The sequence below is a fragment of the Arachis hypogaea genome, chromosome 6, assembly GCF_003086295.3.
Source record: "Arachis hypogaea cultivar Tifrunner chromosome 6, arahy.Tifrunner.gnm2.J5K5, whole genome shotgun sequence".
NCBI lineage: Eukaryota > Viridiplantae > Streptophyta > Magnoliopsida > Fabales > Fabaceae > Arachis > Arachis hypogaea.
Window position 1 is genome coordinate 4,600,380 of NC_092041.1, and position 22,274 is coordinate 4,622,653.

Here is a 22,274-nt window from a genome sequence, read left to right on the forward strand (position 1 = left end):
AGCTAGCTCTGTTGGTGCAGTTTCTTAGGTTAGAGTTCCCTTTCCGCAATATCCCTAGTTCTTTACTAATGCAACTTGTAAGATCCTTGGTCCTTGGAATCGTGTAAAAAACTAAAAATTACAATAATATGTAATTTTAATGATATTAAATTATGTGGATATAAAACAAAAAAGTGGCAGCACGTGATAATTGTCTTTTATGTTTCCTTTCTATTCATGAACTGCAGTAGTTATTTACTTATTTTGGTACTCAGTGAAAGAAAAATATGATATGGCATACACCCCCATAATTTAAGGGACGCAACTTGGAAGGAACCACCCAAAATTTCACATTACATTAACTATAGACAAGCTTGTTGTATGCGAGCTTTAGTTATTGTTGAACTAAGCAAGCAAGCAAAGCAATACCCATAGAACCAAAAGCAGTAAAGCACACTCATAATCAGTAATAATCATGGAATCCCAGGGCGAACTCGAGATTCATATGGACATGGTGAAGCAGCCTTTTTTTTCACGCATGTGCTCCTCACGCTTGGTGTTTGAATTGCTATGGAATTGATGTCCATGACATTTAAGATGTGACAACTCTTGCAAGAATCTAGAACTAGTAGTCAGGCTGAGTATACCCCAAAAGCATGTGTGGCGTGCGGTAAATTTTAACAAGTGTCCAATACAGAACCTCTTCCACATCAAGATCTCCTGCGGCTCTTGCAGCATATATATCTTCACATATTGCCATCAACCTGCATCAATTTATATATGCACTTCGTGTAAGTCCTCATATATATGTTTGAACATTCATCAGAAGGATACAGAGGTTCATTGGCAAAAATGGGCACCTCTCACATGAAGGCAGGTTCTCGAAAGGAATTCTCATTCGCAAGTCTGAACACTGTAATCTGATAAAACGTCCAACCGCAAGCACAAAGGTAATGTACAGTCCCCAAATGCTGAACTTGCTGAGAGTATCTCCGATAATGCCCTCTAAAGAAGCAATAGGATCATCGGAGAACATAAATTGGTATTAGTGATCAAATATTGCTTGCATGGACTATATATATAGGTAAATACAATTAAATTTAAGTTGAGCTTACGGGGGGTTTCTTCAGATACGATTATGGCTATTGGTCCTGGGAACTCTCCACATCCGTGTCTATCTGAGATATCAATATCATAAAAAGACCACCACTCTGGATTCCCCCGGTTGAGAACAAGATCTGCACTAACCTCCTCCTGCAAAAACCTTATCTTCATTATGATCCAAAAGCAAATAAATCTAGCAAGTTAGATTAGGTAATATTTACATACATACCGACTGTTGATCAAGAGAACGCACGTCCCCTGAGCCTGTGACCCGAAAATATCTGGGGTAGATATTGAATACTGTGAAACTGTTGGAGGTACCATTAAAAACATTAATCACTTCTGAATTATCTGGAAGATCCTCATACATTATGGGTATTTCATATTTCACTAGTTCTTTTCCTCTGGGTCTATCTCTGGTAAATTGCCAGGAGAAAGTGATGTCCATGTTCCACCTGATGGACTTTATGAATCTGGCCTTCACAACAGGTGGAACAAGCCACACAGTACTAGCATCTGATTGGCAGCAAATTAATTGGATGTCTTTCTCATTGTACGCACTAAGGAGACCCAGAGGATCCAAAGTATCACGTCCTTCAATATTTTCCCAAGATATCTTCTCGCATAAGGTTGTCTCGAACAATGTTAACCTTCCAGTTATTGTCTGTATATCAAGCCGGGCACTAGCATCTTTGATTGGGTTGGCAATGTTTGTTGGGTTGCCGCTGCTATACATCTGTCCAAAAAACAAAGCACTTAAATCAATATTGCACTCTCTAGGTTGAATTGTTTCAAGTGTTAGGAAAGGTTTCATTCTTGGTGGGAAATAGTCACAAGTCTCGTGTACACAAACACAACGAAGTTTACTTAGTTGAGTATTTTTCACATTCAAATTCAATCCCACAGAATAGAGAGAGAGAGAGATTCATAATAAGTTTGGTACCAGCATAGGAGCCCATATGACGCACAATAAAACCCAGAATAGACATATCCCATTACAGAACTTTGTCATTTTTGATTGCTTTTGTCCTTGTTGATGAGTGGATCTATTCAAATCCACGTCACATTTGACAAGAAACAAGCTAGCATGAATATCTTCCAGCTAGAAAGAAAGCAAGAATCAGATAAAATGAGGAAAGGAATGCATCTGCTTAAAGGGAATGTAAGTTAGCTAAGAATGATGAGGACATACCTTCAGCCAGTCATACATGGTCAGAGATGTCGTCGTACAAGACCAATCTAGCACGCATCTCAATTCATAAAGAAAAGGTAGAGCACGATAGAGTCGAAAGCCAAAAAAGTTAATCCGGGAAACATTACTGGTCAAAAACTGCCTGTACAAGGTGCTTTTGTGTGGAACACCAATATGGATTTGCATTGCTTGCAAAACCAGAGAAATTGCTTTTGTGAAATAAATGGCACGAAGTGCTAGTCTTCCAGCATATCTGTGCAAAGGATCCATGTCCCAGGCATATTTTGTGACTGAATATGTGAAGAGAACAAGGTTGAATAAATACAAAATAACCTTCACTGTTGCAAATGAACATAGGTATATGATGCGATCAAGCACGATCAAAAAAAAGACAACCTGCAGGTTAAGTTCGTTCCCTGAGTGAATAGATAGAAGTGAATTTATATAAACATGAAAGACTGAAAAAGGTGACTTCCAATGAAAAAAATACCATCAAAACTAAAACAAAATCTTCTGGGAACTGATCTTCAAGCTGATAGACTTCAAGAAACTCACTATTAGCTTTCATAATTAACTGATAAAAAATAGCAACTAAGAAGAAAACAACCAAATCAGCTCCAAAGATATAGGCATACAGATCAATTTCCCTTTTCCCACCACCAATGATGGAAACTACCCGATACGGAAAACCAATTTCATTAAAAATACCATCGTGTTGAGCTTTCTGTATCTCATCGGAAACATCTGCAGCTGGAGTCAATGAACTGTACCATTCTTCAGCAACAAATTCAATTGGAGGGGAGGCATATATTACCTCAAAAACAACATGACACACATTTTCACACTCTTCACTCTTTTCAATGCTCTGAATGCGAACCCTACTTGCTGAGTGCAACTTAAAAAGCTTCTCCTCTCTGCATCTCCTGTAATGCAAGATCTTCAGCAACTTATTCATTCTTGATTCAATTCTCTTTGGCTGAATTCCATCTCTGGGCCATGAGATAACTTCCATAGACAACTGCACAAAGTAAGGAGGTGTTTCTGCACCTGATGTTACTGATCTCCAATACCTACAGAGTCGTCTGGTTAATAGTTTCATCGCATTTTTCAAAGGTAACAATAATCTCAGTAATCTAACATGGAAGGAGGATCCCTTTAACTCCTCTATGTAGCTCTGATTTATTCTCTTATAGAATCTGCTATCCACAGCAATTGTCCAGCCACCATTCTTCACAGTTAGGGAGGTTTGCAAGAGGGTGAATATATATACCAGAAAGAAAGGTAAGTTGCTTGTCACAAAAGATGATGTTATTTTTCTCACTGGAAATCCTAATTGTTGAAGTAAGCTCACAGGGAATTCAAACTGACAGTGTTCAGTGATGATTCGATATAAATATTGAAGCAAAATGCAGACCTCTGTATAAATGAGGATGACAACCCAGAATCTGTAACTGGGGCCAGTATTTTGACAGAGAGCATATAAGAAGAGAGCTGCTAGATAGACCACAGAAAGCAAACTGAAGTACCATAGATATAATAAAATGAAACAGCAATAGCAGACAACGTCATTATTTGACCTCATTCGGGACCAAAAGTGACGAAGAATAATACCAATTCGAAGCCAAGCACTATCTGGCATTGTATGTTCATAAATAGTGTGTGTGGACATTGTAGCTTCTAGAGGTTCCGCTCCCAGATTCAAATTCTCAATTTCATAATATTCCTCATCCTCCGAAGAATCATTGTTAGATTCAAGTTCTTCGTGTTCTATCTTCAAATAGTTCAGTAAACTGTTAACTGCCAAGTTTCCAAGAGACTGCACTTGAGATACCCCACTACCTAAGAGATGTACAGCTGAAAGTAAAGCATTTTTCCTGACTGGAATTTTATAACGACTCCTATCAGAATAAAAATAATCACTGCCATTAGCTCTTTCCTTTACGTCATAAGTTCCACGAGGAGTACTTACTGGCTGTTTCCAAGATTCTGGTCCCAATCGACTTGGATATTTTTCACTAGTTAAAGATTCATTCATGTCAAAGGGGTCTGCTGGCTCATTACTGAGACTGATGTCCTTCTTCAATTCATTGTCCCTATTATTATCGAGAGAAGAATTGCCTCTCTCTCGTAAGCCATCATAATCGAGAGAAGTATTACTACAGTTAGCTTCAGTGCTCAAATTATGATGTTGAAGGTTTGACATCTCCGATTTCATCTTTTCTACCTGCAAGCTTCGGAGATGCTTCATTTCTTCAGTTCTCTGTTTGTGCCGCAACTGAGCTGTCTTGCAGGCAGCTTTCTTTTCCTGCTGTTGAACTATTGCACCAATCTGCTCTTTCTCAAGGTACTTTGGAACATAATCGAACTCTGGGAATGAAAACATGTATGATTGTAGTGATACCAACATGAATATGACGATTTCCACTAATGCTGATCTTGATGTAATTCGAAACCCATAATCATACTTGTGAAACCCAACCAGTTCACTGATGCTCTCTATTGTAATGGAACCGTATGTTATCTTTCTAAGGTGACCAAATAAGGGAGATTGATATGCAAGAGACAAGACAATAACCAGAAAATTATACATCCTCAAAAATCTAAAAATTAAATTTCCCTTCTTTAGTATTTTCATCCTCTTTCGGAGGAAAGCCAGAGCAAAACCAAGGTAGCCAAGATGCAGAACATCATATTCAAGAGTTCCTGTAATCAAAACTAATGAAAGAACAAAATCTAGTAAGTGACAGTAACCATAAAGCCTCAGGTGGTCAAGAAATGTCCAATATGCTTTTGTTTCAAATGAGAGATCATTTAGTATAGATGCAGACTTCCATTGAGAGAGCATCTTTCTATACATATCCAACCCAGTGAGAGTAGATGAATGATCAGCACGGAATTTCAAACATGAAAGCATGAAAACTCCATAATAGCTGATAAGCATACGGGGATCGTCAACAATGATTCCTGCATTAAATGCATTTAACATAAGCTATTTTGTGGGAAATTTGTCATATGATAAATGCTAAAAATACTAGTTCTGAGTTACTAATATTTGGCTATCAAACTCAGTCTCAGATTGGTTATATGTGATGGACATTATCAAAAAGATATATAAATAATAGTATGATACCAATCATTATCAGTACAAAAACATGCATTAATCGAGAGATACCTAGCCAGCACTTATTGCAGAAGCTGAAATATATATTTGATACCCTCCAACAGTCATGGCATGGCACTTGTCCTTTAGTCTGGTAGTTCAAAAAAGCCAGGTGCATCCAGATAGCCAAGTATTCAACAGTGATAATGGTAGCAAATAGAAAAACGAAAACATGCCATAGTTTTTTAATAACTAAACGATTTAAAAGAACACAAGCAGCAAGTGATGCTATGTAGAGCAAGGAGATGGCGTTCAACACTGCAAAACTTGCAAGAAGCAAAGCAATCATGTTGATTTCAAGACCAAATAAATTGAAGATGTTCTCTATCCAGAACTTCAGACATACTTTTAACACAGTCTTCTGCATCTCCAATCTCTCTTTTCTCAAAAAAAGAATTCGCTTTCTATTCCACTTGAAGCTATCCTTAGAACTCTCCCAGAAATGAATATGTTGAACTTTTTTGACACTGTCTCTTTCATTTCCTGAATCTTGCCCTTGCCCTTGCCCTTGGGATAATGCAGAGTTCACTTTCGGCCATGAATGACTTCTTGCAACCTGTTTAATTGTTGATGTAGGGTTTTCCAATAGGTTGTTTCTAGGGGTACATGGAATAGGTTCAGTAGGTATATCTACTATGTTGAATAGAGGACAAGGCTCATCCCATTCTTCTCTGTTTCCATTAAAATGTGGCGTCCTCTCCAACCAACGAAAAACATTGTATTGAAGTATACATGCTACAATTACCACAACCTTTCCCCTTAGCCCTGATTCTAAACCTTTAAAACCAGGCTTATACAACTGTAAGCCCATAAATAATGATACCCATGAATGCGCTTGAGCTCCCCATATCTGGAAAAGATATTCAACCATTGCAAGGAATCCTGAATAAACTAGAAATACTTTTGCAGGGATCTGAGAAGACTTTGGTAACCTTGAATAGTTAACCAACCCAACAAGATACAGGAAACCAAACGCACTTATAGGTGTGAGTGATGCATAAAACAAAGCCAGAGATAAGATTTTATCGGCATGCCGAACCAAAAGACGTCTAGTAAAAGTGAAATTCCCTACTCTTTGTGCATTATAGCCACTTAATCCCAAACGTTTACTCCTCCGCCTTTCGTAGCTATATAGTTGCATCACAATCAATATAGCCAAGGATTCGAAGATGTTTCGCAACATTGAAGCTGCAGGGTTGTAGCCAAATGCAGTTTGAAGATTGACAACACCGGGAAACAAAATCTTAGAGCTGGAAAATACACCAATGCAGTAAATACAAACAAAGACCGTTACAGAATACACTTTCATAGGAAACCAAAGATGCTTTGTTGTTTGTCCCAAAAGTTGTCTTCCACTTATCCACAGTAGAAGAAAGAACAAATAACCAAACGAAGCATAGTTGGGTGTGCAAAGGTATACGCTGAAGAGAACTGTCAGAAAGGCAACGTATTTGCCACAAGCCCGATAAACACAGAGGGATTTTTTTCTTATGACGTTCAAATACGATATCCTTATTGCCTCTGCATAATCCAATAGTATGGTTAGAATATTGGCATGAAGTGCTGGGATGCTTCCGGCAAATATATAACTTACATGAAATCAGTAAGTCTCAGAAGGTTAAGTATGAACTAGGATAACATGAAATTATTCATCAAAATAAGATGGCATGGAAATAATGGTTAACTGGAGTATGTTCGCTAGTTCTCACCAGATCTCAGAGTACAACTGGATAAATTTACAGGATTCATCAAGCCAGCTCTCAAGATGCTAAACCCGAAAGGAGGGCAAGATGTCTGCTGTACAATGGCTGAAAATAAAATGAGTGTTTGGAGCCCATGATTGTGTATTGCACAAAAGAAAGCAAGAGTTGATATTTTGAAGAGATCCAGCGAATGGATATCAGTAACCAAGCCTGAAACAGTCACGAGAAGAATGACAAAATAAAAAATGGAATAACTTCGTCAAATGCAAGATAAAATTTACATTTGCACCACATGAAAAACAAGGCAGTTCTTACATAAAAACATTTACCTAATTTTGAGAGAATCTGAAGAGAGTATGAACCATTCTGATCCAAAGTTTTGGCGATCAGATCAAGTTGAAGAATGAATTGAATTGCAAAGTGCGCCTCGCATAAAAGGATAATAGCTTGGCGTAATTGACTATTTATTGTTTCGCTCAAGAGATAAATTAAAAAGAAAACCACTGCATGAAAGGAAAAGTAAGTTGTTAGTAAATTAGGATACCTGCAAACTACTCTAAAGACAACGTTTAAGGAAAGTTTAAATTTAATTATGACTTCTTGTAAGATTATCCAGTCTTCACACAATTCTTGAACAAGGAAGAGCCACATAATTCTGGTATGCACTTGATCAGAAAACTTGAGTTATTTAAACAAGTGGGATAGTGTTCACTAATATTGTCAAACACTATACACTAATGGTTGATCTAAAATGTAAAGGGTGCAATTAGAACATTTCTGTATTAGCATCATGGTAATAAACTATTAACGTAGAGAACTAAGGAGGCAATGAAAGATATCAAACTTACTATACACAGTGTGGATGAGACCAGGCCTTATTGCTATGAGAAATATCAATATTAGTATTATAACATGTGAGCACTTGCGTAGTCCCCAAACTATTGTAGCCAATATTAATATTGCAGCATCCTCTTCCTCTAGAAATTTGACAACAATATAGCAATGAACAAACATTAAGAATTTTTATCCCAGATACATACGGTCCAAGGTAGCATTTTGTATTAGAGAAATGTCTGGTAAAAGATTGCAGAATACATGAGCAAAAAGTAAAGTACATCTTTCAAATTCTCTTGTTTGTGATTAAAGGCAAAAATTAGCAGCTCATGTTGCTATGACTTTACATAGACAAGGGTGCCACAATAAAAAAAAAAAAGATTTACGTGGCAATATTATTTAACAATTATCATATATAATAACATTTTTCATTGAAATATCATTTTTTCAATAAAATTCAATTTTCTATTTTCAGTTGCAATTTTTATTTGGATTTTATAAAGAACAGATACAAACAAATAATAAAAATATAAATCAAGATTTTGATGAAACAATGTTCCAAATAAATATGCCGATATCATAAAGCATACTTTAATTTCTAGCTGATTCCTTTGTGAAACCATTATATTGAAAGTCAATCCAGAAATCAACTTTCATTGTTTTAGATATATTCATCAATCCACCCAAGGGCAGTGAGACACTTTTTTGCCAGGCAACACAACCAAATGTTGATGCTCCTATTTATTGTACATATTTTGTACAATCATAGAAATAGAGTAGATTTAGCAACGGTAATTGTATTCTTCATTTCATATCAGTTCACTAACAAGGAATAGTATGGTAGAGCACTAAGTATCATGCAACATCTTCTCAGACTACCTAGTTCTCTCACCTTCCACAACGGATTCTTGAGTTGTTAACTGTCCCTGATCAGTAATGCACAACAACACTGAACTGTTCACTAGATCACATAAAGCAACAAGAAAACCTAGACCAAACTGGGCTAGCAAATAGTATCCTGGGGTGGAGTAATGCCACAAGCCTATAGTTTCCCATATTTCCATATCCTGCAATTAGTTAAGCACCAGAAGATCTTATTCAAAAGATTTTAACATTAAAGTAAGACCTCCAAAAGTCTTCTGCAAAATGTACCTTCCATACTTTGTGATCACTTGATACATTGAATGCTACATTGAAGATATACGTGCTAGCTGCCCATAGAAGAATGAAAACGAGAAGCACAGCATTCAGTTGGTGCAGCCGTAACATGGAAGGGAAAGCATACAATACATATCCCACATAAGCAAGTAATCCAAATGAGCACAGACTTGCAAAGTGGAAACCCCAATATGTTAGAGCCAGCAAGGAAATCTGCCACGTGTGTCAATCAATGCAATTCATCAACTTACAAAATATTTGTTGCAACAAGGATGACGGAAAGGTAGCAGAGGGCTCACAAGAGACCATTAAAGAATTTTGGATGGTTCATGTGCTAATATCTTCCATGAACTTAGCATTCATGAGGCACTCTTATCATGAAGATCATTTTGTGCCCAATTTTTATAATATAACAATTCATATTTATGAACATTTTAAACTTTTATATTTTCGTCAATTTTGATTTATAAAAAGATATGTAACATGATTTTGGACTGATATAAAATTTTATAGGCATGATTTACAATGTATAATCGTCAAATGTAATAGTAGGTTTTGTAAAAAATTATTTCGAAAAAAAATTATTCAATATACGTTATGTTGAATGATTATCCATAGTTAAGAACAAAATTGGTACTTCATAGTTGTATATGTGATACGTGACCAAACATTGGACAAAAAAATTCTGTACAGGGTTTTCATTATAAATGATTTATTGATGAGAGAGGAAATAAAATTCAGTAAAAATGGATGTGGCAGCAGTACCGGAAAACCATATGTTAAAAAGTTAATAAAAAACGACTGAGAAATAGCTCCTTGCAACAAGAAATTCATATGCTTTGCTCCAGACCTGTTAGAGAATTACAAAACCAAGAAGAGAGTATTAATGAGCTTCCATCAATCAAAAGTAAAGGGTTCAAAAAGCAGTCAACTGGATGAGGACACCGAGTCACTACTCTAGTGTTCTATTTGGAAATATTACAAACAGAGATGTGTAACATAACCAAAGTAATAAGTAATCAATTTGAAAAGGAATTCAAGATAACAAGGCATGATAACTGGACAACAAGGGGGAAAAGTTTACATAATAAATGATCAATTTGACAAAAGAATTCAACTCAAGCATCTGCTACATGAGAAACTTCAAATCCAAGAAAGAGGAATAATATGTCCGATTGAATCTATATAGATACAGTGTTATATTTACAAGTTATGTTTATTTATTTACATTATATTTTTTATATCGCTTCATTTCGCTCAGTGCCTATATAAATTAGTCTCCATTGTTGAGACACAAGAAATTTGTGTAAATCTCTGTATAAAATATTTGAGTTATTCTTAGATATCCGAAAATTATAAATAATTTTTTTAAAAATAAAATTTCCAAATAAGAATCATCTACATATATACAAAGCAAGATATGCTGATGTCACATTATCTTGTTAATATTGTAGGTTTCATCTCATCAGAGGAACTTAGGTGAACTATTACATGAATAATAAGGGAAAACAAACAAACATATTGAGGTCCTTGGACTAGAAAATAGAAATTGCTGAGTTTAGAACTTCATTTTTTTTCAGGGCACAAGGAAAAGAAAAGGAAGAAAGTAAGCAAATGAGGATGCTGCCCTTTCTTAATTACCTTGACTCGTGAACAAACTGAGAATTCATTTTAGGAAGAAGTTGCTCAGTCAAGTCACTGCTTTCTCTTGTTGATGTGATGATTTCTAGTTCAGCTAGCTCACTTCTAATCCAGGATAGCTGGAACAATGGAGAATTGAAGACTGGTGAACCAAACCAAACAAAAGCTTCAAAAAAGAAATAAGAATTTTAGACCAATTACTTTCAAGAGTTCCCATATCTGTTAAGTGTCACACAAGACCTCAAGAACAACTAGAATATGCAATATGTAACCAATGCATTTCCTTCCTCTAGACATTTGCCGCAAGAAAGCAACATGATCAAGATTAAGATTACGTAAATTAAAAAGCAACACAGGTGTATAGTGTGTTCAAGCCAGATAGGTTTCTCTACATAATCACATATATATCATCATGATTTTTAGAGAAGGACTTAAATTTTTTTTACTCAATCTAGATTCTGCGCTATTCGGTGTTTAAGCTAGAGACTGGCCAGTATTTGTAAATAAGACAGTCGGATCAAATTCAAACCTAAATCAGAGGAATAATACCAGCCAGCTTTGCTAATTGATATAAAGCAAAGAAGTGATCACCTCTATTGATGAAGGTAGAAGATCCCGTATAATGGATAGTTTATAGAGCACTTTCTCTTTCACATGTGCTAGATGATATTGAAAAGTTATCGTTTATAAATAAATCGTTTTTTGCTTTACTTTCTATAAAGAACTCTTGTTATTATCTTTCTCTTTGTCTTAACAAAATTCTTCTTTTGTCCCCCACTAAAAAAAATTACGAATAGCCAATCTTACAACAAACTAATTTGGTTTACATTGATTTGGAAATTCCACTTAGAAAAATGTTAGGTGACCAACATTTTTTCCTTATTTTTGTCTTTCATTTAAACAAAGAATAGCTAATTCTCCCTTTTTTACACTAAAATGTTGGCCCCTTAGCATTTCTCTTCTATTTATATGCAAATATCTGAAAATGAAGCAAACATCGGCAGAAGAATCCAGACACTCGTATTATTATCACCCCATCCCTCACCCAAAAACAAAAGGCCCCCAGCACCACGGTAAATAATTTTTTGTTTTCCCCATCATGTTACATACTGACTCTTTTTCAGCAATAGAATTATGCTATGCAAGCAGTCTATATGCTTACCATAATGTAGAAAAGTAGAAGTGATAGACCTGAGCAAACTTCTGACCATTCTGATTTTGCGGTAAGTTTGAACAGTCCAAAGTGGAAAAGAATCAACCTTAATGTCTCGGGGAGCTCAACAGGAAGTTGGTATATGTACATCATGATGATATTGAAGCCAGCATAAAAGAAAAGGAATCTCCACCACCTTCAAGTTCATAAAACCCTGAATCAGCGAACCAATAAAATTTCAATCCTACAACAAAAAGATACACAATACATATCATCATTTCTTTCCCCTTGTTTAGGGAAGGGGGAGCTTACCAAAAGATACCTAAATAATTGCTCCTCCATGACCAATCAACTAGCCCTATACTAATACAAATGAAAAAAGGGAAAGAAACCCAAGACGCATGACTAATCCCAGCAATTAGTTGTATAGCTGGCAACAGTAAGAAGCACAAGGCCCTGAGATGAGATCCTGCAACCCAGAGATCAGCATCCATGTTATAATTATTCCATAGACACAGCAAATAAGTTTATTATGGTTATTCTATTGTGCATATATTATTTGTGTCAAAAGGAAAAAATAAAAGGAATAATAACTATAAGAAAATATTAAACTCCTGAGCACTTTACGAGAGAAATAGCAAGAACTTTTGTCATAATCTTTGTTTGGTACTAGCTGTAAGGCACACCTTATCTTAGCGTTAGAAATAATAGATAAAGGAGACCAAAACATTGAAAGGGGAAAAAACTAAAAACACAATCAAGAGTACAACAAGCTCCTATGTAGATCAATAATGATACATATTACTTCCCATTCAACAAAAATAAGCAGAACACCCTCTTTATATTAACAGGTAGGGTACAAAGAAGTTCTATGACAAACCTATCAGCAGCAAATAAGAACATAGATCTCCAGAATGAAAATCTCTCCATGCATCTTGACCAACGCGATTTCCATAGATCTCAAATAGAGAAAGAAAGGTCATTAATGCTTGCATGACCAAGAAGTACTCTTGGGGCAATGACCTCCAAGAATGCACTCTGCAAATCCATTTCATACATCATTTTGTACTGTTTTCTGAATGCTGCAACACTGACGAGAAATTTTAGAAAGTTCAAATTACCTTATTAATCCAATTAGCCGAGCCCATTCAGCATCGGCAGTACTCCACCGATCTCCCTCAATGGTCAAAACAATGTGAAATATGGCATGTGATAGTAGTGTCAAAGACGACAGTATAAGGATGGACCGCGATATTGAATATTGTGAATGGAAACGAGTGCCTATTTGCAGGACAGTTATCTTGTTTGAGAAGTTGAAAACATGATAACAATTAAATTTGTATATGAAATGCTCAGAAATTAGTAAATAAATAAATAAATAAACCATAACAATCCTCAAGTGATCAAATGTTATGAACAACTAAGCCAAAACTAATATACTACATTAATTGACTAACATTTTCTTCTCTATTATTCATTCACTCTAAAATGACAAGATCCTATAACCTTGTATTCCTGTGACAAATTAATGACACTTCATCTATACTATAGAATATTCCTATATTTATCCAAAATATGAAATTATAGAAGCAGAATAATAACAAATTGAGAGTAAATTCGCAAAAATTAATGCAAAGGTCAGAGCCAGCTAACTTCTCACCCTTTCTAGGCGCAGTGTACTGAATGAAAAGGAATGCTAACAAATTAAGCAAAGATATGAGACTCCAGTTAAGTAAAGAAGCTGCATATGAATCACAGAAAAGAAATTACAAAGGATCACTACTATGAGGGTTTGTGCAAGTGTATGTAAGTAACTAAAATCACAATGCAAGGAATTAATGAACAAATGTAAGAATGAAACCTGTTAGAAGGAGCATAGGTAATGCGAACCCGGGGATGAACCTCGCCATGATGAGAAAAAGTAATGAATAAAATGGAAGCTCTCGCTGCTTCTCATGGCAACGTATTAACAAATGGCGCTGCGATCATGGAAGGAAATGGAAAAAAACGACGCCGGATCATGCAAGTCGGCAAATTAAAGAGATTCGATATAGAATGTGAAAGCGATGGTAACGAAGATTGAGGAGGAACGGCGCTGAGACGCGCGCGCAAACATGAAGCGTCTTCTTCGAAATGTGCGATTTTGTTGAATCGTTGCTCTCAGCCAAAACTGCGTTGAGTTTCTGACTTTCTGTTTTGCTCATGGATTGGAGGGAGCCAACGCAATTCGTAGAAATGAAGGGCAATATTGGTATTCTGGCTTCTAATAAGCTTTAATTACTTTCATAGTTGTTGTTACAGAACGTGCATGGTGGCATTGGCATGAGCGAAACATGGCAATTGGCATGGATACTATATATGGAATGCAAGTATATAGTAGCGGGGTATCCTCTTAAGTCAATTCATGTGTTTTTAACTTTTTATCCTATTAAATAATTTTTTTTTAAAAAATTATACTTTGGTCAAATTTAAAAAATACTGTAAATATTATTAATTTTTTAATATTTAATTAATAATAATTTACACTCACGTTTACAGATATTTTGTACATAAAAAATATATAATTTGTATTTATATTTATTAGAGTTTTGGACACATAAATTAATATAATTAATACTTACGTTTTATAGAATTTTTACACAAACACTAAATTATCTTTAACAATAAATTAGTGTTTATGTTAACCAAAAATTACTAAAAGTTGCTGTTTTTTGTCAAATTATATGCATAGGGCGTAAACACTAAACATTATCTGCAGAATTTAAGAAGTATACGACGTGGGGATGTAGCTCATATGGTAGAGCGCTCGCTTCGCATGCGAGAGGCACGGGGTTCGATTCCCCGCATCTCCATTTTCTTTTCTTATATATCCTGCCTTTCAGGAAAGCAGTGTAAGTTGACTAAAATGGATGGCTGGATGCCCCAGTTGCCTTTCTTCTTTTTTTTTTTTAAGAGAGAAGGCCCAAAACCCATTAAAACACATTTTTAAGTTCAGTTAAAATATGCTTCTTCTTACAACCAAATATATATATATATATATATATATATATATGCTTTTTCTTTTTTGTCGGGTCGGATTGTTCGGCATAGCCCAAGTCCATAAAAAAAACAGCATATAAGAATTTTAACTTTGATTTTTTTTATACAAATTCTTTTTTAATTAATAATTCTAATATATGCTTTAAATTTTAAAAATACATTTTATCTAAACACATTTTTTTAGTAATCTCAATTTCAAACAATTGACATTTAGAAAAAAAAAAAAAAACCAATGCATGCAATTTATATGCATCTTAAGTTGTTACCTGTTACAAATATAATAAATATTATGAAAATATGATGAAAGTAGATAAATAAAGGTAGAGATTTATATATAAAAATTGTCCATACATTGACCTACAATTTAAAAGAGTTCAAAAAGGATAAAGTCCAATCAATACTCTAAGTATTATTCAGACCTACATGATTTTATGGAGGTCGGTACGGCAATATGGGTTTAGCCCTACTTATCTAAATAAGTAACTAACTCCTACTATCTCTTCTATTCATTTAAAAAGGAGATCTCAACAACTTTTCTACCAAAAGAGAGTAAACCCACCTCTAAATATAGGACTACTCAAAAGGTAGTTATTGACTCCACCTCTACACTTATAAATACCCTGACACCGTCAGGTATTCTTTGAACTCTAATCTACTAAAAAACCTTCTTAAAATCCTTACTAAGTTAAGTATCGGAGTTTTTTGCAGGTACTACTCCCATCCTTACCAAGATGTCGGACAGTGGCACCTCGGCACTAGAAGACGTCAAACACAACCCCAATAAGAGTCTGGACCTCACATTCAGGTCCAAATCTCAGTTTTAGGTAACCCTCAGAATATTGGCACCGTTATTGGGGACCTGGTAATCAACACCATACGATGACAGACGACATTCTAGAAGATGGACACACGACTTCCGATTTTGAAGCCCAAGAAGAAGAGCAATATAATGATGATCGAGCATTAGTTATACCTCCCTAAGTTGATAAAGGAAAATGTGTTGCTAGAGACGCACATCAGTCAAACCTAAAAGGACATAGGATAAGCTCAGAAATTCATCAATTTGAAAGATCAGGGCCAATAGATCCTACAAAAATTATGGAATTTGTCCATAGACATCAAGGTCAGCTAGAACAACTCGTATAGGAGCTAGAGCGACAACGTAAATCTGAACGACCCTGAGAAGGGAGGTACGATGACGAAGGAAATTAGAAAAAAAAAAACTCTCGAAACTAGAATCTAACATCAGGGGTAGGAGACACCACATTGATCATGAAGAAACACCTTTAGGAGGTGAAGATCTATTTATAGAGAAAATCATGCGAGCTAGAGTTTCCATAAAATTTAAAAGCCCGGACATGGACCTCTAAGACGGAACAACTGACCCAAGACATCATTATAGTAATTTCAAGAGTCGAATGTACTTGGTCGACACGTCTAATGCAACTTGTTCTAAAGCTTTTCTGACAACGTTGGCCAAGGCTGCGATGAAGTGGTTCGACAATCTACCACCAAGATTAGTAACCCGCTTCGACGACCTTGCAAGAGGTTTTTGCACCTAATTCTCCATCAAAAAAGATAAGGTCAAACATGCGCCAAGCCTCTTGGGAGTAAAAGAAGAAGTCGGGGAATCTCTACGAGCCTGTATGAAAAGATTCAACAAAAGCGTGCTTGGAGATCCAAAACCTACCTACCAAAGCACTTATCATGGGACTAGCTAACGGTCTCATAGAAGGTCCCTTCTCCCAATCTATATCAAAGAGGCACATATCTCTTTATACGAGGTGCAAAAGTGACCTAAGAAATATATTAACATAGAAGATACAGTCCAATTAAGAGAGCCCACCCAAGACAACACAATCAATATCAGGCTCGAGACAAAGAAAAATAATAAAAGAAAAAAAGAATAATATAGCTCGGATAAATCTCGAAGGTATCACAATTACACCTCATTGCAAGATTTCCTTGTCGACGTCTATAGAGAGATCTACCACACAATAAGATTCCACCTCTCAGACCAATTAAAAACAAAAAAGGTGGAAGTCAGTCAGAATACTGCAAATACCATAAAATATATAGCCATTCTACTAATGATTGTTATGATTTAAAGAATGTAGTAAAAAAAATGGATAGTGAAGATCAGTTAGACAGGTATCTAGCAGAAAGATTGGATGACCAAGGTAAAAGGCAAAGAGATGAAGAAGACAGGAATAGGCGATATCAGCCATAGTGAACCTCTGAGAGACATACCCACATGATTGCTGGGGGATTTGCAGGAGGAGTTGTAACAAAATCCTCCTGCAAGAGACATTTGAAAGAAGTCTACTAGGTCGGCAAAGAATCTGAGATACCCGATCTGTCTGCCATCACCTTCACAAAAGAAGATGTCCAAGGGGTAGCACCTAGATACGATGACCCTGTCGTAATAACGATGATACTTGCCAATGAAAACTTCTATAAAACCTTCGTAGATTAAGGAAGTTTGGCCAACATCCTATTTAAACCAGTTTTTGACAGGCTTGGTTTAGAAGAAAAAGAGTTATGGTATACCCAAACACTCTCGTTGGTTTAGGAGACACGCTTATCCGACCTCTAGGCTTCATCTCCCTGTACACCACCTTTGGTAAGGGTACAAAATCAATGACCTTGATTATAGATTATATACGACGTGGCATTGGCTTACAACGCCCTGATAGGTCGGACAATGCTAAAACTGACTTGCTGTAGTAGTCTCCATCTCTCATCTTTGCATTAAATTCCCTACTCTTGAGGGAATAACCACTGTGAGAAGAGATCATAAACTACAAGAATGTGTTACCATGAAAGCATAAACCTATGATAGTATACAAAAGAAAAAGAAGTCAATACCATAGAATTTGGAGGTGTCCGAATTCGGGAGGAAATAAGACCCCAACATAATAGAAAGATCGAGGAGGTCCAGATTGCGGATAATATTGGAAAGACAACAAATGTAGGGGCTAACCTAGAAGAGCAGCTAAAGCAGGAGCTCATTAAGCTCCTATGAAAAGTTTCCAACCTCTTTACTTGGAAAGCCTCCGACATGTATGGAATCCACCCCGACCTCATGAGCTATAAGCTTGCTGTTTACCCGGATTCACGACCTGTTCAGTAGAAACGACAAAAGCTTAGTCCTGAAAGAGCATAAATTATAGAAGAGCAAGTCGAGGTGATGCTAGAAGTCGGGTTCATAAGGGAGGTAAAATATCCGTTATGGCTTGCTAGTGTAGTCCATGTGAAGAAACAAAACAGAAAATGAAGAATGTGTATCGACTATACCGACCTCAACAAAGCTTGTCCCAAGAATCCTTACTCTTTGCCCAGTATTGATGCTTTGGTTGATTCAGCTTCAGGTTATAAATATCTATCTTTTATGGGTGCGTACTCAGGATATAATCAGATTCTGATTATAAATCGGATCAGGAGAATATATCTTTTATAACTCCTAGGACAAACTACTGCTACATATTAACGATTAATGAACAAGGTATTTTCATCTTACCTTGAAAAATTGATGGAGGTCTATGTGGACGACGTGCTTGTAAAGACCAAGGAAAAAATCAGTCTACTGCCCCGACCTCGAAGAGGTGTTTAACGCAATAAGACAGCACGGGATGAGATTAAATCCCACAAACTGTACCTTTGCCGTTAAAGCCAGGAAGTTCTTGGGATTCATGCTCACTCAAAGAGGCATTGAAGCCAACCCGCACAAATGTAAGACAATCATGGAGATGAAAATTCTGACCTGTCTAAAGAAAGTTCAATAGCTAAAGGGAAGGTTGGTAGCGTTATCTAGGTTCTTGGCAAGATCAGCCTTGAAATCCCTGCCCTTATTTACAATACTCAAGAAGGAAAATCAGTTCCAGTGGACTCAAGAATGTGAACGAGCTTTTCAAGACTTTAAAAAAAAATTTAGCCAACCATGTATCCTTACCCAACCTAAAGAAGGAGAAGAGCTCCTGTTATATCTAGTCGTCACAGACAAGGCTATAGCCTCTGCCCTTGTCTGAGAAAATAAGGAGGGACAGTGACCTGTCTACTTCATTAGCAAGGATTTAAAGGGGACAAAATTAAACTATCAAATAATAGAAAAAAAATCTATGCCCTTGTTTTAGCTTCCAGAAGACTGCAATCTTATTTTCAAGTCTACACTATTAAAATCCAAACTAACCAGCCCTTGAAGCATATCTTCCAGAAAACTGATATTGCGGGGCGGATGTTACAATGGGTTGTGAAACTATCCGAGTTTGATCTAAAGTGTGAAGCTCAAACAACCATTAAATCATAGTACCTGATTGACTTGTTAGCTGAATACACAGGAGAACTACAAAGAAGCTCTACAATCTAGCATCTATATGTGGATGTCTTGTCAAATAAAGCCGGTAGTGGAGCAGGAATCATTCTTGATAATAAAGAAGAAACTCAGGTAGAGCTTTCATTATAATTTGATTTTCCAGCTTCTAACAACCTATATATTGTATAATTTTATGGTTATCTTTCTTTTTTTTCTGTTACTTTTAAATTTCTTCTTGTTTTTCCCACCTAATTATTGAGGCATGCATGTCGTAGCTAAAAAGTATTAACTTGCGCACTTTCTAGGTAACGACAAAACACAAGCTATTATGAATTGCACCGTATTAAACATTCAACTACACCACTCTTTGTAGTTGTCACCATCTTAGACATTGAACTATAGTACAAGTAAATCATTTAACATGTTATCTCTTTGATAATACTTATCTCTTGCTGTGTAGAAAATGTCTGCACATAATAAGAAAAATAGCGCACAATAGAAATTTGGGCATCGAAAGGGACCAATAAATTTTGCAATAATATGTGCAAGATTGGTACAATTTTTTAAACCTTGTTGTATATTTGTGTGTATGTGTAGTGTGCATCTTTGAGTATCAAATATGTGTTGATTTTAGAAGATAAACTTATTTTAACTCTATATAAATCCTATTTGAACTGAACTTACATGTTGCTTTTAAGAAAAATAATGAACCACTTACTCAAGCAGAAATGTTCGTTGAGACTCGCCAAAGCACAAAGGACAAATTATTGGATGAAGACACTTTGAATGTTGTTGTAAGTATTGGGAGTTAATTTAGTTAAAATAGGTTATGAATTTCTTGTGTCTTGGCCATTTGTGCATCATTTGTTGTTATTTTTACACTTGCAGCTGAGTTAAAGACTCTTAATATTAGTCCAATTGTTTAGTTACTCTTTTTTTTAATTATTCTTATTTTTTTTTCAAATTAACATAGGCACATCTGCAAGCTGAGAATAAAAATTCTAAAGAATTGACAATTAGGGCTTTGCAATCCGCATTTGGATAAGAGAAGGCAGGTTGAATGCGATGTCACGGAAGAGTTACCACACCAATTTTGTTGAAGAAAAATAAAAAAATTGCCACCCTTAAGTAGTAACATGCATTTGAGAAAGCAACATTAGAGGGTAAGGTTGATGTGATGCAAAAAGAAGTAGATGAACTAAAATCTCTTGTTAAGATGATGTTGTAACAAAAAAGCTTAAGAGTGGACCTTGAGATGTTAGTTGCTCAACTAGGAAGTACTTCAAGCAATCCGAATAATGATGCTAATGAGGAGGTATTATTTGTTATTAAAGTTGCTATAAGTTATCATATCTTAAATAATGGTTGATTTATGTTGAAATTGATTCAATTTTTTTGTGTATCCAAATAGAAGAATGTTATATATATGTTTGTCCTTTCTCTCTCAAATATTTTCTTAGTAAATATTAGGGATAGGTATTGTTTTGGTTCCTAATGTTGAGAGTCAGAATCGAAACCGTCCCCAACGTAATTTTTTATTTAGGATCATCCTTAACGTTTTTTTTTTTGTATTAAAATCGTCCTTTTAATTTTTTCGGGACAAAAATACCCTCCATCACTACCGACACCTTTACCTCCACCAGCACCAGCACCAGCACCTCCACCACCAAGAATAACAATATCAATGAAATTAACACAAATTCAACAACTAAATCAATACAAGCAGAAGCAGAAAGCAGAAACAGAAGCAGAAACAGATGCAGAAGCTCAAGCACAAAGCCAAATCAATACAAGAAGAAAGCAAAAATTGAAGCAGAAACAGATGCAAAAGCTCAAGCAGAAGCACAAGTTCAACAAGAAGCAGAAGCAGAAACTCAAGCAGAAGATCAAGTAAAAGCAGAAAGCAGAGGCCAAAGCAAGGAGCAAAAGCCATAGCAAGAAGAAGAAGTAGAACCACCGGCAGCTTGTGGGCGACGGAGTGATGGCAGCTGGGCAGATCGGCAATGATAGGAACCCAACTCAGCCTCAGATTCCTCTCTCTCCGTCGCGCGCTGCCCTCCTTGCGTCGGGCTCCCCTTCCCAGCGGCAGCAGAAGCATGCATGAACGGCGGCGACGTCTTCCTCTGTTCGCTATTCTGGCGGTGGCTCGTGGACGGACCGGCGACGTTGCAAGTATCGCGATGGTGGCGGCGGCTATGGCAGTGACCTCCTCCCCTCCACCGGCACTCCCTCTCTCTTTCACAGATCTCTTCTCTCGCTGCTCGTGCTCGGTGGCGAAGGACCCAAAGGTAGCGGCGATGGCAAGAAACGACGGTGGAGACCCACAGTGAAGACGATGACGGCACTGGGATGTCGGGGCTCTCCCCTTCCCCCTCTCTCCTTTTCCTCCCCCCCCCCAGCGCGTCCTTTTCTTTTCTTTTTTTTCTTAATTTTATAATTTTTTATTAGAATAGGGGTAGTTTAGTAATAAAATTTAAAAAAAATTATTAAAAAGAACGATTTTAATACAAAAAAATCGTTAAGGATGATTCTAAATAAAAAATTACATTAGAGACGGTTTCGATTCTGACTCTCAACGTTAGGGACCAAAAACAATACTTATCCCTAAATATTGTTATTATTAGACATGTGTAGTTTTATATTTGATTTATTATTTTTTGTTTTGTTTATAGGAAAATCATGTTGAAAAAGAAAACGAACTTAATTAAGGTCATAAATTTTGAAGAGCAAATGTTAGAGAGTAAAATTCATGAACTTGTGGACATGACGATGATAAACCTACTTGTTACTTAACTATTTTAACTCTCTTTTGTTATTGTATTTTTTACAAAATTAGATGATATAGTTCGAGGTTGTTATGACTTAGACTAGTATTATGATATTTTGAAAAATGACGATGATATAATTAGAAGTAGTTATGACTTAGACTAGTATTATGGTATTTTGTAATGATAATATAATGTGATTGTCGATCTTACATAATACTTTATAAATCAAAT

The 22,274-nt window shown here is 36.0% G+C and overlaps 1 protein-coding gene and 1 non-coding gene across 2 annotated transcripts; one reads left to right on the plus strand and one right to left on the minus strand.

The window, feature by feature from the left end:
* Positions 1-190: 190 nt before the first annotated feature.
* On the minus strand, positions 191-12,738 carry LOC112805193 (piezo-type mechanosensitive ion channel homolog). The gene is made up of 17 exons (XM_029298817.2): positions 12,237-12,738; positions 11,934-12,120; positions 10,772-10,890; positions 9,896-9,980; positions 9,125-9,343; positions 8,865-9,039; positions 7,987-8,115; positions 7,468-7,641; positions 7,145-7,348; positions 5,448-6,956; positions 2,766-5,239; positions 2,276-2,671; positions 2,027-2,185; positions 1,313-1,819; positions 1,095-1,233; positions 840-984; positions 191-743 (listed from the first exon to the last, which is right to left on the minus strand). The coding sequence occupies exons 1-17, from the start codon at positions 12,416-12,418 to the stop codon at positions 605-607; spliced, it is 6,942 nt and encodes a 2,313-aa protein (XP_029154650.2). The 5' UTR covers positions 12,419-12,738; the 3' UTR covers positions 191-604.
* Positions 12,739-14,703: 1,965 nt separating this feature from the next.
* Positions 14,704-14,776, plus strand: TRNAA-CGC (transfer RNA alanine (anticodon CGC)). Its single transcript has one exon. It is a non-coding gene; the product is annotated as a tRNA-Ala (tRNA).
* The last annotated feature ends 7,498 nt before the right edge of the window (positions 14,777-22,274 follow it).

Coding starts and splice junctions, on each gene's coding strand:
- LOC112805193 (XM_029298817.2), bottom strand. CDS start 12,418: ATGGATGCTGATCTCTGGGTTGCAGGATCTCATCTCAGGGCCTTGTGC. Junction 10,891..11,933: donor TTCTACTTTTCTACATTATG/GTAAGCATATAG, acceptor CCATTGTTCCAG/CTATCCTGGATTAGAAGTGA. Junction 985..1,094: donor CGTATCTGAAGAAACCCCCC/GTAAGCTCAACT, acceptor TTGCTTCTTTAG/AGGGCATTATCGGAGATACT.